General features: G+C 40.7%; 1 protein-coding gene across 8 annotated transcripts in view; it reads left to right on the top strand.

The window, feature by feature from the left end:
* The window catches only part of TRIM9 (tripartite motif containing 9), a 71,135-nt gene that overhangs the window by 36,467 nt on the left and 16,682 nt on the right, over window positions 1-17,986 (top strand). For 3 of the 8 annotated variants that reach the window (XM_034433362.3, XM_034433361.3, XM_034433359.3), the window contains exons 4-8: window positions 7,364-7,474; window positions 9,811-9,964; window positions 12,171-12,328; window positions 12,691-12,829; window positions 16,452-16,640. In XM_034433362.3, coding sequence (XP_034289253.1) covers window positions 7,364-7,474; window positions 9,811-9,964; window positions 12,171-12,328; window positions 12,691-12,829; window positions 16,452-16,640 — 751 coding nt within the window. The remainder of the gene's footprint in view (window positions 1-7,363; window positions 7,475-9,810; window positions 9,965-12,170; window positions 12,329-12,690; window positions 12,830-16,451; window positions 16,641-17,986) is intronic. The other 5 variants (XM_060693769.2, XM_034433360.3, XM_034433364.3 and 2 more) reach the window with 3 other exon arrangements.

Genomic DNA, 17,986 nt, shown 5'->3' with positions numbered 1-17,986 from the left:
CAAAACGATATGCATGCAGTGGAATCTCACATAAATGTGGCAATTACAATATATTATTTTGTCCTCTACAAGTACATAATTTGTTGCATTAGTATGATGTTGTCACCATGCGTGTTTCATCATCTCTCTCCCCATTCCCATGTTCTCAGAATTCCCAGGTTGGGGAATATGGTATTAGGCCTTGCCAAACAACCCTTCAGTGCCTTGCATAAGGCGCACTAGAACAATAATAATAAACTAGAACAATAAAAAGCATCATGTATAGTTTGGCAGCAATTATGCAAACATATTTGCTGTGGTTTATAAGCATCGTTTAGTTAGAGTACAGTTTTGGATGGCTTGGGACTTGCAGGGGTTTTTTTTTGTTTCCCTAGAATAGGGGATTTGTGCACAATATACCCAAATTATTAATTCTCTATTGCCAGAGAGACACGATTAAAGAAATGAGATGCCAGATAGCATAAGTACAATTCTTTAAGCAACTTAAAGAATGTCATCAAGACATTTAGAGCTAAGAGACCATTTCTTTGAAGTAATCTGGAGATTTGGCAAAAATGTACACAACAGTAATTTGCTTTCATAAGCAGATTTATTGGTCTCAGGAAGTGGTAACATTTAGCTAACCTTGTTTGGGTTCCCATCAGTGGTGGGTTTCAAATTTTTTTACTACCATTTCTGTGGGTGTGGCTTGATGGGCGTGGCATGGCATGGCATGGTGGGCGTGGCTTGGTGGGCGTGGCAGGGGAAGGCTACTCCATTCCCACCTCACTCCAGGGGAGAGTTACTGCAAAATCCCCATTTCCTCCCAATCAGCTGAGACTTGGGAGGCAGAGAATAGATGGGGGCGGGGCCAGTCAGAATTTTTACTACCGGTTCTCCAAACTACTCAAAATTTCCACTACGAGTTCTCCAGAACCTGCTGAACCTGTGAAACCCACCTCTGGTTCCCATGCTAAACAGGATTTGAGTTGGTTAGTAATAGGAGTGGGGTAGGAGTTGGAGCTAAAAGGCAACTGGAGGGCTGTAGACTAGTTTCGGAAATTGAAAAAAATATATATCCTGAAAATAAGCACTAATCAATTACTTCAATACTGTTGCCAAGAAAATTGCATAGTTATGTCTCTGTAGTTACCAGGACTTGAATTCAACTCAAGAGTACATAGACATGTTGATTAGCCCTGTGGTTGGTGAAATAAAATTGCTGGTATCATTCTGTTGATGCATTCAAATGTTTTGGCTGTGGATAACATGTTTGACATTGATTTATTACAAGATTTATTACTTGTCTCCTGAGTAGTTTTATAATTTAAAAACAAAACCCAATCAATACAAACTTGGCAAGGTGCAGGCCAGTATCAAATAAAATCATGAAAGTGGCATAAAAACCCATTTACAGAAAGTAACATTATTTAATAGATTATGGAAGAAAGGGTATTTTCTGTAATAGTGCAAAAACAAGGGCAAACCTCTTCTCTGGAGGAAAAAATTCCAAAGTTCAGGTGCCATCATTGAGAATCTCTTCTAGCTGTTGGTGGTGGCTCACTTCTCTTCAGATGGCATCTGGACAGAGGTTCCAAAGAACTTTACATACAGGCAGGCCATATTCAGACTGCAAACCTAACCTTGTCACCACTAATTTGGCCAGTTTTCCTTATTGGTAGTTCTGCCAGCACGTATCAAAAGACTAAAAGTCACCTGGTTGCAAACCCAGAGCCTTCCAAAATCTACCTGTCAAGAGATTCCCAATCAGTTCTATCGGTAGCTCCTTCTGCATTGGCTGGACAGGCAGCAGTGGGCGTGGCCAGGTTGCTGCAGCTAATTAATATTTATGAAGGGTGGGTTGTGGGATGCCACTGGCATTGTAATCATAAGCCTTGGTGTTTGTTTGTTTTTTCTCCCTTTCTTGGAAAAGTGGCAGTGGTGAAATTCAATTTTTTTTTACTATTGGTTCTGTGGGCATGGCTTGGTGGGTGTGGTGTGGCTTGGTGGGCATGGCTTGGTGGCCATGCCAGGGGAAGGATACTGCAAAATCCCCAATCCCTCCCCACTCCAGGGGAAGGATACTGCAAAATCTCCATTCCCACCCCACTCCAGGGGAAGGATACTGCAAAATCTCCATTCCCACCCCACTCCAGGGGAAGGATACTGCAAAATCTCCATTCCCTCTCCACTCCAGGGGAAGGATACTGCAAAATCTCCATTCCCTCTCCACTCCTGGGGAAGGATACTGCAAAATCACTATTCCCTCTCCACTCCTGGGGGAAGGATATTGCAAAATCCCCATTCCCTCTCCACTCCTGGGGGAAGGATACTACAAAATCACCATTCCCACCCTACTCTGGGGCCAGCCAGAGGTGGTATTTGCTGGTTCTCTGAACTACTCAAAATTTCCGCTACCGGTTCTCCAGAACCTGTCAGAACCTGCTGGATTTCACCCCTGAAAACTGGCTATAGTGGATGTTGGAAATTAGCTCACTTTTATTTAGTTGAGTCACGGTGTTCAAATGACACAGTTGACAAGGGGAGGAGTTTAATCCAAAATAAATTCAGGATGGTTTGGGGGGTAAGGCTAACCTCTCCTGCACCGCCGCTAGTTAAATGATGATGTTTGCATAAGGTGTGTACTTGAGGGTGCGCTAATTGAGTGGGTTATGTGACTTGGGTCAAAGTTGGTTTAAAAATGTGGTGGTCCTTTCCACGTGACCCTTCATTGGGTGCACATAATCCATCTGAACAATTTCCATGCAGATTAACACTCACAGGACAACAGTTACTTTGGTAACAGGCAAACCATCCAAAGGTCAACTTGCTCTGTATAGCCTGGCCCAATGCAGTGATAAAGTGCCCCCCCAGAGACTGGACCATTATTAGGGGAGTTTACTGGGTAGTAGATGAGCAGCTTTGTTTCTTTTTCAGAAAGTCAGCAGACTGTCACTCTAAGCCAAAGCTATGATTGCCTGGCTCCTTATTTCTTCCAGAATGCCTTCGTGCTTTGATTTAGGAGTCATTCTGGAAAAATGAAGATGGATGATAGCCACAGCTTTGGCATCTGCTTTGCTTCATAGTATACTGCTTGCATCAATAATTTTTTTTTAAAAGGATGACGAGATTTTTTTTTTTTAAAAAAGCTAGGTTTTCCATCTTTGGCATTTCTCCAATGAATGCTAAGTGCCTGTTAATAACAGAAGAATTCCCTAATGCTGGCTTATCTGGCCCAGCTAGACTAATAACAAATGACTTTGAAAATTGATTCAGCCATCATGCTAAGGCAGAGGTTGCTTAACCATGCCCTTGTTGGAAGAAATATCCAAGCCGGGAAAAAGACACTGGAAACATGGAGGATGATCGGAAAGATTGTTTAATGATGAAGCAGAACCACCAAGCACATGGTTCTCTGGTGCAGCTGAAGACATGGAGTTGAGAGTGAGGGGTTTTTAATACTTTCTCTTGGGCTTTGCACTTGAGCTTCCTGTTCCTGTGCAAGAACATGTATTCTATTGGCTATTGTAGGGGTCATAGCTAGCTGTATAGGTTATCTGAGTTAAGTTTGGTGGGTGAGGCAATGTCCTTAGGAGATTGTGCAATGCAGTGAGCTTTGTTGCTAGATGGCAGTGGGTTAATCCTATTACGTCCTGGAGGGTCATCTCTTAATCCCATCACCCAGGAGCTGAAGGTCTTTTGTTTTGTAGATAGGCTGGCCCAGTCCTGTTGGGGCTATTAAGAAAGACTCGGGGGCTGCTTTCTGTCTTTAAAAACATGTTTCTCCTTTAGGGAAATATAATATTCTGCCTTTTTAAAAATATTTCTCAAAATATTTCATTCTTCTAGGAGGGGTGGCTTTCCTCACTCTGTTGCCTGGATGTCCTCACACGATGTACTGAATTTGGGGTTTCTATCAGTGGTGAAATTCAATTTTTTTTACTACAGGTTCTTTGGGTGTGGTGTGGTGGGCGTGGTGTGGTGTGGTTTTGTGGGCATGGTTTTGTGGGCATGGCAGGGGAAGGATACTGCAAAATCCCCATTCCCACCCCACTCTGGGACCTGCCAGAGGTGGCATTTGCTGGTTCTCTGAACTACTCAAAATTTCCACTACTGGTTCTCCAGAACCTGTCAGAACCTGCTGGATTTCACCCCTGGTTTCTATCATCATGAGATACAATTTAAAAAAGCATTGAGATGTACCTTTAATTAGTTAACTATCTCCCTAAGATGCATACATTTGGGCCAATGTATAGCAGATGATGATTCCTCCAATGGTATTCTGAAAATGTGAACTCTCAGTAAACAAGGGAAATAATGATGACATTATCTGGGAAGAACAAGGAGCTTAAAGCTGTAAAGAACATAAGGAGATAATAGAATATTTCTTTCCTAAAACATAGCTATGATCTTACACTGCAGACTGCCTTTTCTTTCTAGAGTAGCACTCTAAGAAGTGTGATGGTAAAAAAAAAAGAAAGAAGAAGAACATTTCTTTCTTGTGTGTTTCTAAGAGATCAGAGTGAAAGGAAAATGCAGTGAAAAGGCTGTATTTTGTAATTCACTTGAGCAACCAGTGTGGCAATCAGGATCAAAACCTGATCAGGACAGGACTTACCTAACAACATGCTTTTTGGATGAGATATGAAACAGAGTGGAGACTAAGCCAAAAAGTCACTGTATTCCCTCCCCCCCCCTTTTTTTTTTCCAATTGAAATACTCAATGAGAAGCTACTTGTAAGATTCATCAGTGGTTTTGTAGCTGGAAAATGTTTCCTTTTTTTTACTCATTAAAATGGTTGCATGCTATTACAATCGCCAATCAGGAGATTTGACTGGGCTAGCAGCCAAGTGGGTTATGCACCTTGTGAGAATGGGGTCAGCGGAAAGCTGTCCCTGATCCTGAAAGCCTTTAAAATGTCACTTCCACATGTTCCTGAGCTTCATATTTGAAGATGTCACATGAGTCCCTCTAGTGGTCAACTGTGGAATTAAATTACAATGGAGAAGGCCATCCCTCTCTGAAGCATTGCCACTCTTTCTACCTTCCTGTGAAATCCCTAAGCGAAGCCAGTGTGAGATGTAGCTCCCTTCCCTTTTCTGGTTTCAAGGCTAGGAATGGCAACGCCAGCAAACTCCCGCTCAGCAGCACAGGAAAGGGGAAGGAATTGATGGGGTGGCTGCAGTGGTGGGTTTCAAAATCTTTTACTACCAGTTCTGTGGGTGTGGTTTGATGAGTGTGGCATGGCTTGGTGGGCATGGCTTGGTGGGCGTGGCAGGGGAAAGATACTGCAAAATCTTCATTCCCACCTCACTCCAGGGGAAGGTTACTGCAAAATCCCCATTTCCTCCCGATCATCTGGGACTTGGGAGGCAGAGAATAGATGGGGGCAGGGCCAGTTCAGAATTTTTACTACCGGTTCTCCGAACTACTCAAAATTTCCGCTACCGGTTCTCCAGAACTGGTCAGAACCTGCTGAAACCCACCTCTGGGTGGCTGGCTTCCTTTCTTAAGTTGGGTTTGACCAGGACCCTTCCATAATAATAGAGTTGAAAAGGGACCTTGGAGGTCTTCTAGTCCAACCTTCCACTAAGCCACTGGACCCATTTAATATTTGGAGTAGTTCCTATGGCTTCCTATTGGCATTGTTTATTTAGCTGCTCAACAGCACATCTAGTGTGGGGGAAAGAGCTTCTCCTGCATCTTCTCTACCCATTTTCATTTAATCTGGTGAAAGAGTATTTGCTTGGTAAACATCTTAGGAGAGAATTTGGTAAAATTCTAGAGCAGGGGTGTCAAACTCAAGGCCCAGGGGCCGGATCTGGCTCATGGGGTGCTTACATCTGGCCTATGGGGCCGTCCAGGAAACAGCAAAGGACCAGCCCGCGGTGCCTCTGCCAGTGAAAACGGAGCTTGGGAGGGCTTCAGGCAACAGAGGTCACGAGACCATTTTCGCTGGCAGAGCGCTCAGGCTACCACAGGCACCCCCAACACAAGTTACGTTGAGCTAGCCATGCCTACCCTGGACATGCCCACCCTGGCCTCCCAAGATCAAACACAACCCTGATTTGGCCCTCAATGAAATTGAGTTTGGCACTCCTGTTCTAGAGCCATGTTTCTCGTCCTTGGCTACTTTAAGTTATGTGGACTTCAACTCTCTGGAAGTCCAATGGCCCAAAGCCTTTCTGGTTTCCCACATTTCTATTCATTTGAAAGGGGGAGAGGTATATAATGAGAAATGCAAACCTAATCTTGAATCATCAGCTATTTCTTGCACTCTGGAATGTTTGGAGAAAACCATGCCAGGATTATAATACTAAAGGTGGAGGAACTGGAGCAGATTCAGGGTCCAATTTCAACACCTCTCTTTTTCTTTCCAACCATGAATGCTCTATATTGTCAGAGCCTGAAAATGCTTATTTAAATCCTCTTCCAAGTTTCCTTTGTTCATAATGAACCAGAAGCTTTTGATGCCATTGTTGATATATCTGTCCTCCAAGAGCAAAGACACACAACAGCTATCTAGCCTCTGAAGATAGAAACTTGGCAATAAAGAGACAACTCAGAAAGTTTGGAAGACAAGATTCTGATAGTTTCAGAGATGCAATTGGGATAGTTTCTTTCCTTTGCTCCAATGCATAGGTCCCTGAATGTTCTTGCCTATGAGGAAATATAACTGGTGCCAGTTCTGTTAGTGGTGCCCAGTGGAATAGAGGTAGGGCTGGAACTCCTGACTAGGCCTTTGGATGATCTCAACTTTGGAAATTTGTTTTGACAATGCTAAAACTGGAAAGTGTGGATGAAGAAATGCCAGGATTCTTTCCCACTCCCAAGAGTGATTTGGTTTACACACTGACAAGCTATGATTTATTTAATCATTTTTGATGAAATTATCATTGGCCAGATTCACCCCACGTGCTGAACCAAAGCCATATAAAACCCTCTTATGCCTTAGTAAGAATGCAGCCAATTTATTTGTTTATGGGCGAAGCAATTGTTCAAATAGAATTACTGGCAACAAGATGGTTAACCCCCATATACTCTGAATGCCTATCAGGCTGCTGTCAAATTCCATCAGGATTGCACCCTGTTGCCTCCAAGCACATTTAGCAAATACTATGGCTTGAGGAAGAGGTTGTGGTTTTGTGCCAGGCTAGAATTAAGCAGACAGTGTGGTGGTTGCTGGAATTAGAATTCCAAGCCCTTAAGGTTTCTTAGACTTTGAGGCACCCAGCAAAATCAGCTCGGGGCAATGAGGAATAAGTGATCCATTGCATTTCTGGCCAGAACAGTCTCCCACAATCCTCCAACCATCACCCTTATCTGCAAAAGCATCTCTACCTGGTCTAAGCAGGTCTTTATAATTTCTGTATTTTATTGCAGGTGGTACGTGATCAGATCTCTCACTGCACAGTGAAGCTGCGCCAGACGACGGGGCTGATGGAATACTGCCTGGAGGTCATCAAAGAGAATGACCCCAGTGGATTCTTGCAGGTGACTGGTTTTACTTTTTTTTCTTTCCAGTTAGGGAAGTATGGATTGGCTCTTCTCATGGCTTCGCCCACTGTGAGCTGAGTAACATGTTGTGATGTTTCAAAAAGGCCCATTTCATGATGTCACAACAATTTTCTAAGGAATAGAATGGAAACTAATCAGTCCATGGTTGGGATTGTGCTGTGATCCTCTCATTCAAAATTTGTTGAGGCAAGAATATATGAAAGTGGGGGGAAGGCTGTTCAGGGTCCTTTGACAAGATAGCTTTAATGCATCTCTCCAAACACTTAAATCTATTTCCCATTGAATCCAGTGGAAGTCATTACAATTCCATCCTTATTTGCACCTCCCTGCCTGGATTAATTTTCGATTTTACAAGAAGTTGGACTCAGGGACATAAATTCTTTAAAGGGATAATACCTTGAGAAGAGAAATAACAATGGAGTTGGCTTGAGAAAATAAGCTACTTAGTCTTTTTAAGTATTTAAGATATTCTGTCAAGAATTAGATAGAATTAAAGCCATGTCCCTTTTTACCTGGGTCGTGATAGAAAAGGAGAGAGCTCCAATTGCATAATTAGGATCACCATTTTGACTTTTTTGACTCCTTCTTGGGGGATCACCCTGTTCTTTCCTCCTTGCAGTTTAGGCAAATGAATAAAATCTCTCTCTATAAATATTTTGGGGAGTGTTGCTATGGAGATTCTCAGTCATCCAGGTCATGATTATCCAAAAGGTGCTTCCCCCCCCCCCCCAAAAGCAACTGGACTTTCTGCTTTTTCTTTGAAGACATTTCACTTCTCATCCAAGAAGGTTCTTCAGCTTCTTGGGGAGTGTGGCAGATCAGTAGATAATCTTTGGATGATTTGATCAGTAAAACCCTCATCAATTTTTCTGATCTCCTAGAAATCACAAAAGATACTGAGAGGCTGATATTTCATGAGAGTAAAACCCCCACAAATTAAAGCCATGGTGGCATCATGAGAGTCTATATCAATCCTTTTTAGGTTCTCCTGCATCCCATGTGACTGGTGGTAAGTGTGAAAAACAAAATGGCCGTATAGATCTTAATCTCAATTATGGACAGAATGAACAACATAGGAAAAAGTGGCTGACTATAGGGAGTTCATTTATACCTCCCCTCCTCCCCTCAAAAGTTTGGTTCTATATATGGCTAAACAAAAATCCTCAAGTCATCCCAAAGGTGCTTCTCCAGGAAAGTCCACTTGCCTTTTGAAAAGCGTCTTTGGGACAACCATGACCAATGTCTTTAATGATTGAAAATCTCCATAGACATTAAGATCCTCAGGGTTAATTAGCTATGTCATAATAGGCCTATTAAGTGATCTTGTGTATGTGAATGAAGGTGTCACTGTATCTCTATCTTGCACATCTATACAGGTACGTAGTAGCTACTGTACTGATTGACTGACTGATTTCGAGCTAAGTCCTTGATGAGCTTTTTTGAAGCAGCAGGTTCTTAAAGTTTTATCCCTTTTTGTGAAATTGACATTTCCCCTAGTGAGTTAACATGATCCCAAAACATATTGGAATTGTTAGGCTTTACATTTATCTCATAATGAACAGCACCACTTACTGTATAGTGTATGCCTTTGTCATCAGTGTCTCTCTCCAATGCATAAAACCACATATTATGTGGAATGTAATCAGCTTCAATAATGTCTGATCCACCATAGGTTGGCTGACAGGGAATAATGGGAATTGTAATGCATTGTATCCCCTTAGGGAGATAAGCAAGCACTCATATTGATTTATTTATTTCATTAATAGGGGCACCTAACTGAGAACTCAAATTCTCATTTAGGTTTAGGTGCAACCAGGAACATAGTGAGATTGAAAATGAGTTTTGCCTTCTCTATTGAGGTTTATGAGCCATGGTGGTTGCAATGGTTAGAATGCAGTATTGCAGGCTAACTCATTGCTCACTGCCAGGAGTTCGATTCTGACCGGCTCAAGGTTGACTCAGCCTTCCATCCTTCCGAGGCCGGTAAAATGAAGACCCAGATTGTTGGGGGCAATATGCTAGCTCTGTAAACTGCTTAGAGAGGGCTGTAAAGCACTGTAAAGTGGTTTATTTATTTAGCGTATGGTTGGTCACACACAGTATTAAAACACTTCATTTTTACAGGTTAAAAACAATAAAAACAATAAAAAAACAGTAAGAAAACCTAAAAGGAAAGTGTAAAGTGGTATATAAGCCTAAATACTATTGCTATTATCCTCACAAGCTATTCTTCTCCCAGTGGCCTCTCACAGAGATCTATGCATAAATCTGATTATGGTGCACATTGATTCTTGGCTTTTCCTTCTCAACAGATTTCTGATGCACTGATACGAAGGGTGCACCTGACTGAGGATCAGTGGGGGAAAGGGACACTCTCCCCAAGGATGACCACAGACTTCGACCTCAACCTGGATAGTGCCCCTTTGTTGCAGTCCATCCATCAACTCGACTTCATGCAAATGAAATGTAAATGTATTTATCTGTGTGCTTCCAAAGTGGCAATTGACGTAAAGTACTATCCAAAGCTATCTTAAATATCCATATCATTAAATATATGTTAAAATAATGAAGGTTCCATAGATTTAAATAGAGTGAAAGGGAGAAAGAATTATGTCCTACTCTCATACATTCTTGGTCTCATCCCCTCTGTCTAATCTGAACTCCAAATCCAATGTTTGCCTATCAGTATCCTTCATTCCATTCTCAGAAGGAAATTAGGCTGGCCCTGGGCCACCAGGAACACAGTAGAGGATGCATGACCAATAGATGTGATTTTTTTTCTGCCTTAAATAATTTTCTGCCTCACATAAACTAAATACATATTATATACATGTAATATTATATAAATCTTACATATTTATATCCTATGTAATGTGTGGGGTGGTATGGGATTGCATCAGTCTTAATTCCTGGCAGTTACACAGGCAAGGCTACCTAGAACTTTTTTCTAAGTAGAAGTTTTGGAAATTATTTACCACTGTCTTTTTCCTTATGTGAAAGTGGCTGCCTGAAGTTATCCTAGTTAGCTTCCATGCTTGAGGCAGGACTAGAACTCAGGTCTTCTTACTTCTCACCCAATGGCTTAACCACTAAACCAAACAAATCCTGTAATATACTGTATTAACAGAGTTTATGTAATAGATACATCTAGGATGTCTCAGCTGTGGAGGGTCAGAATAAAATAACTGAGTCTAACCAACCACAGCTGCGACATCCTATTGCGTGAAGGGACAGAGCCCATCCTCTGTGGGGTTTTGGTTTTTACTCACTTGAGATGAGTTAAACCAAACTAGTGTCTTACGTGTCTTATTTTGGAAACCAATAAGAAATTTCATCATTATTTGGGATTTGCTCTCTTGTTTTCATAGATAATTAATAAAAATACATAAATAATTTGGGATTCGCTACTGAATTTCAATGGTAGAATCTCTGGAGAGGTTGGGAACTCCGAAGTAAAATTGATTAACTCTGAAACTTATTTCCCTTTTGTAATTGATCTTCGAATAAGATAGCAATAGGGTGGCAACATCACTAAAAGGAAACAGTCCCAATCTCACCTAACTTCAGGTTTCCCTTGGCAGCCTCCTTTCCAAATATTAAACCAGGCCTGCCCTGAACTTTTTAATCCATTAAGAAACCATTAAGAACAATTCTGAAAGCTCGGAGTTTGGAGATTTTAACAGGGTTAAAATCTCCAAACATGGGGATGTTAGTAACATAGCCCATAGTAACATGGGCTTGCTACTGTAAGTCTTATACTGTTGGATGGCTTAATTGTAGTCAACAGCTCAGTAACCTAGGAAGTGTTACATTCATTAAGAACAATTTCAGTTTCTCAGAATACTAAATGCACATAATTTCTTCCAAGCTTCTTTGCTACAGTGTTGGGCATACAAAGATTTTACCACTCTGAATTCCATTTTTTTTCCCTGACAGCGAGAGAGGAAATATATTACTGGGACTTCTTTATTTGCCCTTTTATGTTTCTGCATCCATATCCTCAATCACATTCTTCCTTTGATCTGATTCTTCTTGTGCTGCCTTTGTACCAGAGCACAATGAACCACAACAGGCAGGGCTGCTAAGTAAAGAAAAAATTGAAAACTATCTTCAAACATGGTTTGAATCAACAATCTAACAATAAAAAGCATTCTCTAAAAATTAGAAAATAAAAGTAGGCTTTAGCTTATTTTCTCAGAATCAACAAACATGTTTCATGAACTTTCTGAAGCTGTTAATTTCTATATTTGCTCTCAGACTAAAACATTTTAGCTGAGTTGGTGTATGAGCCCAAATTCTTTAGCTCACAACCTGCTGGCTCATGGAAGTTAGCCTCTTTCTAAACTTCCAAGAGAAGCTTCAGAATGAGATTATTTCATGATGTTCAATAAAGGCATTCCAAAATATGATATATAGGCAGAGTTTTGCAGCAACACAGAACATCTATTTTTTTTCTTTTTTTTTCTTTTTTTTCTTTTTCTTTTTCTTTTTTTAAACACAGAACATCTGTTGATGTTCTCCAGATGAAGTATTCTCATTGCATATCTTTGCTATTAAGTGAAATATTCTTGGATCTCTCCTCCAGGACCAAGCTAACTCTTGCAGAATCCAGAAGCCGCAATTTGCATCTTGGCTGGAGGTAGAAGTCGGGGTTACACTAATTTCTGTTTAGCTTCCTCCCCAGTGCCAGCGCCACCAATCCTTCAACTGGAAGAATGTTGTACCCATAACAACAGTGCCACATTGTCATGGAAGCAGCCACCTCTGTCCACAGTGCAGGTGGAAGGCTACATCTTGGAACTGGATGATGGGAATGGTGGTCAGTTCAGGGTAAGCAATTAATAAAGAAATGTGAGGTGAGTGTGGGAAGGAATTTGGCTACCTGATGAACAAAACTATGTTTGACTGGAGCTCCAAGTGTCACCCTTGACCTGGAAAAATTAGCTCACCTCTGATGCAAACATCTAATCCAGCCTTCTGCTCGCAATTGTACTCTACAATCCAGAGAGACAGCAAGTTAGGGAAGGCTAGTTTTATCCCTTATATGCCCAAATTTAAGAATGGCACTTTGGGAAACATGAGAACACCCTTTGCTATTTGGAAGAATTACTACCAGAGAAATCAGAACTTGACAAATTGGAAAAGAAGTAATCTGACCCATTACAAGGCAATTTTGTGTGTTTCGTGTTTAGGAGGTTTACGTTGGGAAGGAGACAATGTGCACTGTGGATGGTCTGCACTTCAACAGCACCTACAGTGCTCGGGTAAAGGCCTTCAACAAGACAGGTGTCAGCCCCTACAGCAAGACATTGATCCTGCAGACTTCAGAGGGTAAGTTCTGATTGGAAGGCTTTTCAACAGAAGAGAATATACTGTATGTAGCTCAGGGTTGAATGATTGAATCTTTGGTGCTCTCTGAACTTGATTGTTTGCTTGCAGACATTTCGTTACCCAATTAGGTAACATCATCAGTGCAAGTGTGTGGGGGGGGGGTTTGAAAAAAAAATCTCATGGAATATAACTTTTCTCTATGTGCACACGAAGGAAACAAGATGTTGCCCATCTCAGCACTGCTGGTTTGAACCACGTTTTTTATTCTATTTGCCAATTTGGAGTCTCATTTCGTCCAACCCCAAAAGTAACAAGAGAAAGAATGATAAGTTGGTCAAGGGTTACCTTTTTGTTCATTCTTAAATTGCAAAAGCACTTGGGGAAGGGAGTGCATGAATTGAATATGCAGAAATTCATAGAGGGTTTGTGTCTGTATGTGAACTTTTTTAATTCTTGGACTTCTCCCTGGCCTCTCTTGGACCTTGGCAATCTCTTGTGCCTTAGCTTTCACTAACATAATAATAATTCAGTTAATTGCCTGGTGTTTGAATTATAAAACCTCATCAGAATGTACAAAAGAAAATTTAGAGCAGTGTTTCCTAAGCTGGTGTCCTCCATATGTGTCAAATTAGGATAATATTTGTAGAAAAACATGTTATACAAAGATTTATATTTCAAAATGTGAACCAGTGTGTCAAACTTAGAGTTTTTATTAAAAAAGAAGCAATATGGGTTTCTTATTGCCAATTTGAAAGTTTTCTTGATATATAGAAAAGAGAAAATATATTGTGTAAGCTACCCAGAGTCCTCTTCAGTGGGTGACTATAACAAATCTAATAAATTAAATGAATATATTAAATATAATCTATTTTAAGAACGCATCAGCTGAAGTATTTCAGTATTGTGTGAAGCTAATTATCATCTTTGCCTTCTATTGTTTAGCAATACAGTCTTTTCTATTTAATTACTTAAGAGACATTCCCAAAGTGAATTGTTAAGACATAAAATACTTTAAGGGCTACTCTTTATTACTAAATAATTTTTACAACTTTGAGATGGTATTTTCCCATTATCTTCCAGAATAGGATTAAGCCTTATTCTGTAAACCATGTACAGCCTTTCCACATTATAAGATTCATTTCTCATGCATTCTGGTAGTTGCTTTTCTAAAGATGGAGGACATGGTGCATCAAATTATATGTCAATAATATGTCTATCATATGCTCCATTATTGCCCCATTTCCCCAGTTGTTGATAGCACTGATCTGTGGTTTTTGCTCCCCTATGCTGTTCTAGTTTGGTTATAAATTGATAGGTGGGAAAATCTATTTGAAATAGATATGGTTAGTGGTTTAAAAACAGGTAAGATGAACCTGGTAGTATCAGCTATTTCAGGACCTCAGACAGCTCCATGGCTTGCAGACATTGCTCCAGTGGTGCTGTTTGTGAATTAATACTATAACTTCTACAATCCTTCAAGTAAAGTGGTGACTAATTTACACAGGGGAGGGCTGTGACATGTAGGCATGAACAATAAATGATTGCCAATGTGGCCACTTGTCTTTAGGTCTCGGCTTTTGTAGTGATTCAAGCTTCTTACAGAAAAGTTTGTGACTTCCTGATAATTTGATTTTCCCCCCCTATCTAACCTGGGAGATTGAGAAGGTTATCAGACTAGAAATGTTAACCTGCAGCTATCAATAAACCGAACATGTGGACATTCCTGATAATGAAAGCTGAGCATAAGAATAGACAGTATCTATTGCAAACCTGGATTATTATTTTTTTCCATTCAATTGTGCCAAGTTCTTGGACACTTCTCACTGTTTCCTTCCTAGGGCTGAGAGAAAGTGACTAGCCCAAGATCACCCAGCTGGCTGGATGCTCATTGTGAGACGAGCTTACCGTCTTCCAGTTTCTAGCCTGATGCCTTAACCATTACACCAAACCGATTTCTCCTGGAAATTGTAACTCTGGGAAATTTTATGTGGACTCTAGGAAACATGCTCATTTTGATCAAGGAAAATGGGATAACTGAACAAGAAATTCAAGCATTCAAGCAACATCTACCCTCAGAACTTAGGGAGGTCATTTGGATGTAACTAGAGAAGGCCAATCAAGTAAAGAGCATCTTTTCCTGAATTGTAGTTTATGAAATTGGAGCATCGAGCAAAGACTCAGTAGAGTGAAATTCAAACTAAAATTTCATTTAGTTGAAATTTAGACCTTTAAACATCTAGGTTTGCTCATCAGTCCCACCACTGAAAAATGCAATGTTCTCCTCCTGAATAACAAATCCCCATTGCTGTTGTATTTGCAATGTAAACTCATGTTTAAAATGCATGTTGTGGGCACCGACTGGGCATTGCGTATTAAGTGATTGGTGCCCATATGACAGTCTTTCACTCTACCATCCTCTGCCTTCGTGTAAAGGATCCTGGGATACCTATTTCAGATTACGCTGCACAGAAATTATGCACAGAAAATTGATCTGCTTTGTTGGACTGACCTGACCCCAACCTGTACATCTAAAGAATCATTCTTCATACTGTTACAGTTGCTATTATGAGATGTATTGGCTTGGTTAGGACATAGCACCAAGCCTTAATTTTTTTTTTGTATAGTGTGTTGTATGAATCCAGTCATTTTAGCTTGTTGAATATACTATGCTTAAAGCAAACCATGGCTTCTTGTGAATTCAGATGTTCAGCGACTGTGCAGAATCTTTCCCTATCTTTAATATGTTAGTTGCAATAACAAAAGGTTCTTATAGTTATTTCTGAAGAAAAGTGGAAAATGAGTGTTGAACAACTTTTGGAGAAAAGAAATGGAAATTCCCCAACTAGGCTTTTTTTTAAAAAAAAAAAACATAGAAATAGCAGGAACTGGAAAACACACTAGAGATTTGCGTGGAAAGTAGTGGGGAAAACTCCCTGTGCTGGTTAATTTTGCTACCTCTTCTGCAACGTTTTAATATTGATAGTCCTCGATTTACAACTATCCAATTCACGATCATTTGAAATTGAAACCAGCACTGGAAAAAGTGATTTATGGCCACTCATCGCACTTAGGACCATTGTAGCATCCCCCCCATGGTCATGTGATCAAATTTTGGGTGCTTGGCAATTGGCATTTATTTATGATGGTAGTAGCGTCCCTGGTCATGTGATCACCATTTCTGACTTTCCCAGGCAGCTTCTGACAAATCAACGGGGAAAGCTGGATTTGCTTAATGTCTGCATGATTTACTTAACAACTGCAGTGATTCGCTTAACAACAAGGCTGTAAAATCAGTCATGATTCACTTAACCGATGGAAATTCTTGTTCCAATTGCAATCATAAGTCAAGGACTACCTGTACATCCAGGTTAATGTGGAGGGAGAGTTCTCCTCCTCCTCTCCGTAGTCGCTCTGTAAGTACCCACTGGGAAGTTGACATTTCATTATTTTATTTTTTTTTGTTCTAGAATTGTAATCTTATTATTTAGAACAGCAATCCCTCCTCTCCCACTGCATTGACGCCAATGGTGGTTATGGTAGCTTGTTGGAAGTATGTCTATGTAACGGCATACAGTTTTTCAACAGAGTTCTGACCTTGAGTTTGCCTTGATCTTACATTTAGACTCCGAACCTGAGGAGCAGGCCCTGACATTCCCAGTGCCTTTGGAAAGGCTGCCGCTGCGTAGATCAAGTCCTTTCTCTTCCACCCTTAACCTGCAAAACAGCTTTCCGGGGAGATCCTACTTTGAGCTAAGATCCTCGTCCCACCAAATGAGTTTGCACTCCTCTTTACAATCTCTGAATTCGGCCGGTGGGTGAACCGAGCACGCTTAGCATTGCCTCTTAAGCTGCGCTTCTGGGCATATTTTTTTTTGGTTTTTGTTTCAGGGTGTGGTTCTTGTTTTGTTGCTGTTTTGCTTTCGCTTTCCTTTTTGGATATTTTTTTTTGAGGGGGGGTCCCCTCTTCCTGCCCCCCCATCCTGCCCGTGACATCCATATGAAATGGGACCAAAGTGTTCTATGTTGTCGGTGGCCTGCTGCTTTCCACCTGTGGAGAAGACTGATGATGTAGATGTGTGACATGTTTGTCTCTCTGTGACAAGATTGTGGTACATTGAAATGCACTTGTGAGCAAGCAAGAAAACCTCGCAGAACTAGTGAAGTAGCTGCTTCTGTCAGGCTGGCTGCAATAGGCATGGATCCCTAGTTCACCATTTGCCTTCCATAGAATAAAGAAGCTCCATTTTGCCCATCCCCTTTAACATATCCATATATACAAACACACACATACATATGCAAATTGGCCAGGTGCAAATAACATTTAGAATATATATTGATTCCAAAATGTACATTAGGCGACTGTATTAGGCAACTTTGAGGGTTACCAGAAATCTTCCAGGTTTCTATTTTGCAACCCCAGAGTTAGCCTAATAAATATTTTAACCTACCCTGTTTTCCCGAAAATAAGACATCCCCTGATAATAAGCCCAATCGGGCTTTTGAGCGCATGTGCTAAAATAATCCCCCCCCCGAAAATAAACCCTCCCCGAAAATATTTAAACGCAGAGCTGGAAATCAGGTAACATGGCAAGAGGAGCCCCATCTTGCTCCATGCGCCCCAAAATAATAAGACCTCCCCAAAAATAAGGCCAAGCACTTATTTTGGGGTTCAAAAAATATAAGACAGGGTTTTATTTTCGGGGAAACATGGTAATTGGGATTTTGGCTTTTTTTCTATGACAGATAACCCTTTCCTTTTCTTACTGCGTGGCTTAGGTATATTAATGGATTTTAAGATAGCATTTGAGATAAGATGATATTAGATTTATCATTATTGATACCATGATTATTCATGATTGAGACATTTATTGTGAGGCACATGGACATAGAGACCGAGTTGTTCCATTCTCCTCCTTTCTGTAGATATTGATAGACCCTCTCTACGGAACATGTTTGAAAAGGCTGCCTTAGGGAAAACTTTAGAAGAAGGGCTAGACTTGTTAACTTAGCCTTGCTACTACAACTACCATAAGAATCTGGAGTAGAAGAAAGATGTGGCTTCTATGTCTCCTCGGTTTCCCCACAAACACCCCCTCCCTAAAAAGGTCAATGAGAACCATTTGTTGTTATAGCTGACCTGTAGTCTAGTGGTGGGCA

Source organism: Pantherophis guttatus, chromosome 1 (genome assembly GCF_059756535.1).
Source record: "Pantherophis guttatus breed Tessera chromosome 1, ASM5975653v1, whole genome shotgun sequence".
In the NCBI taxonomy this organism is placed as follows: Eukaryota; Metazoa; Chordata; class Lepidosauria; order Squamata; family Colubridae; genus Pantherophis; species Pantherophis guttatus.
This window is presented reverse-complemented; position numbering and strand designations above follow the sequence as displayed.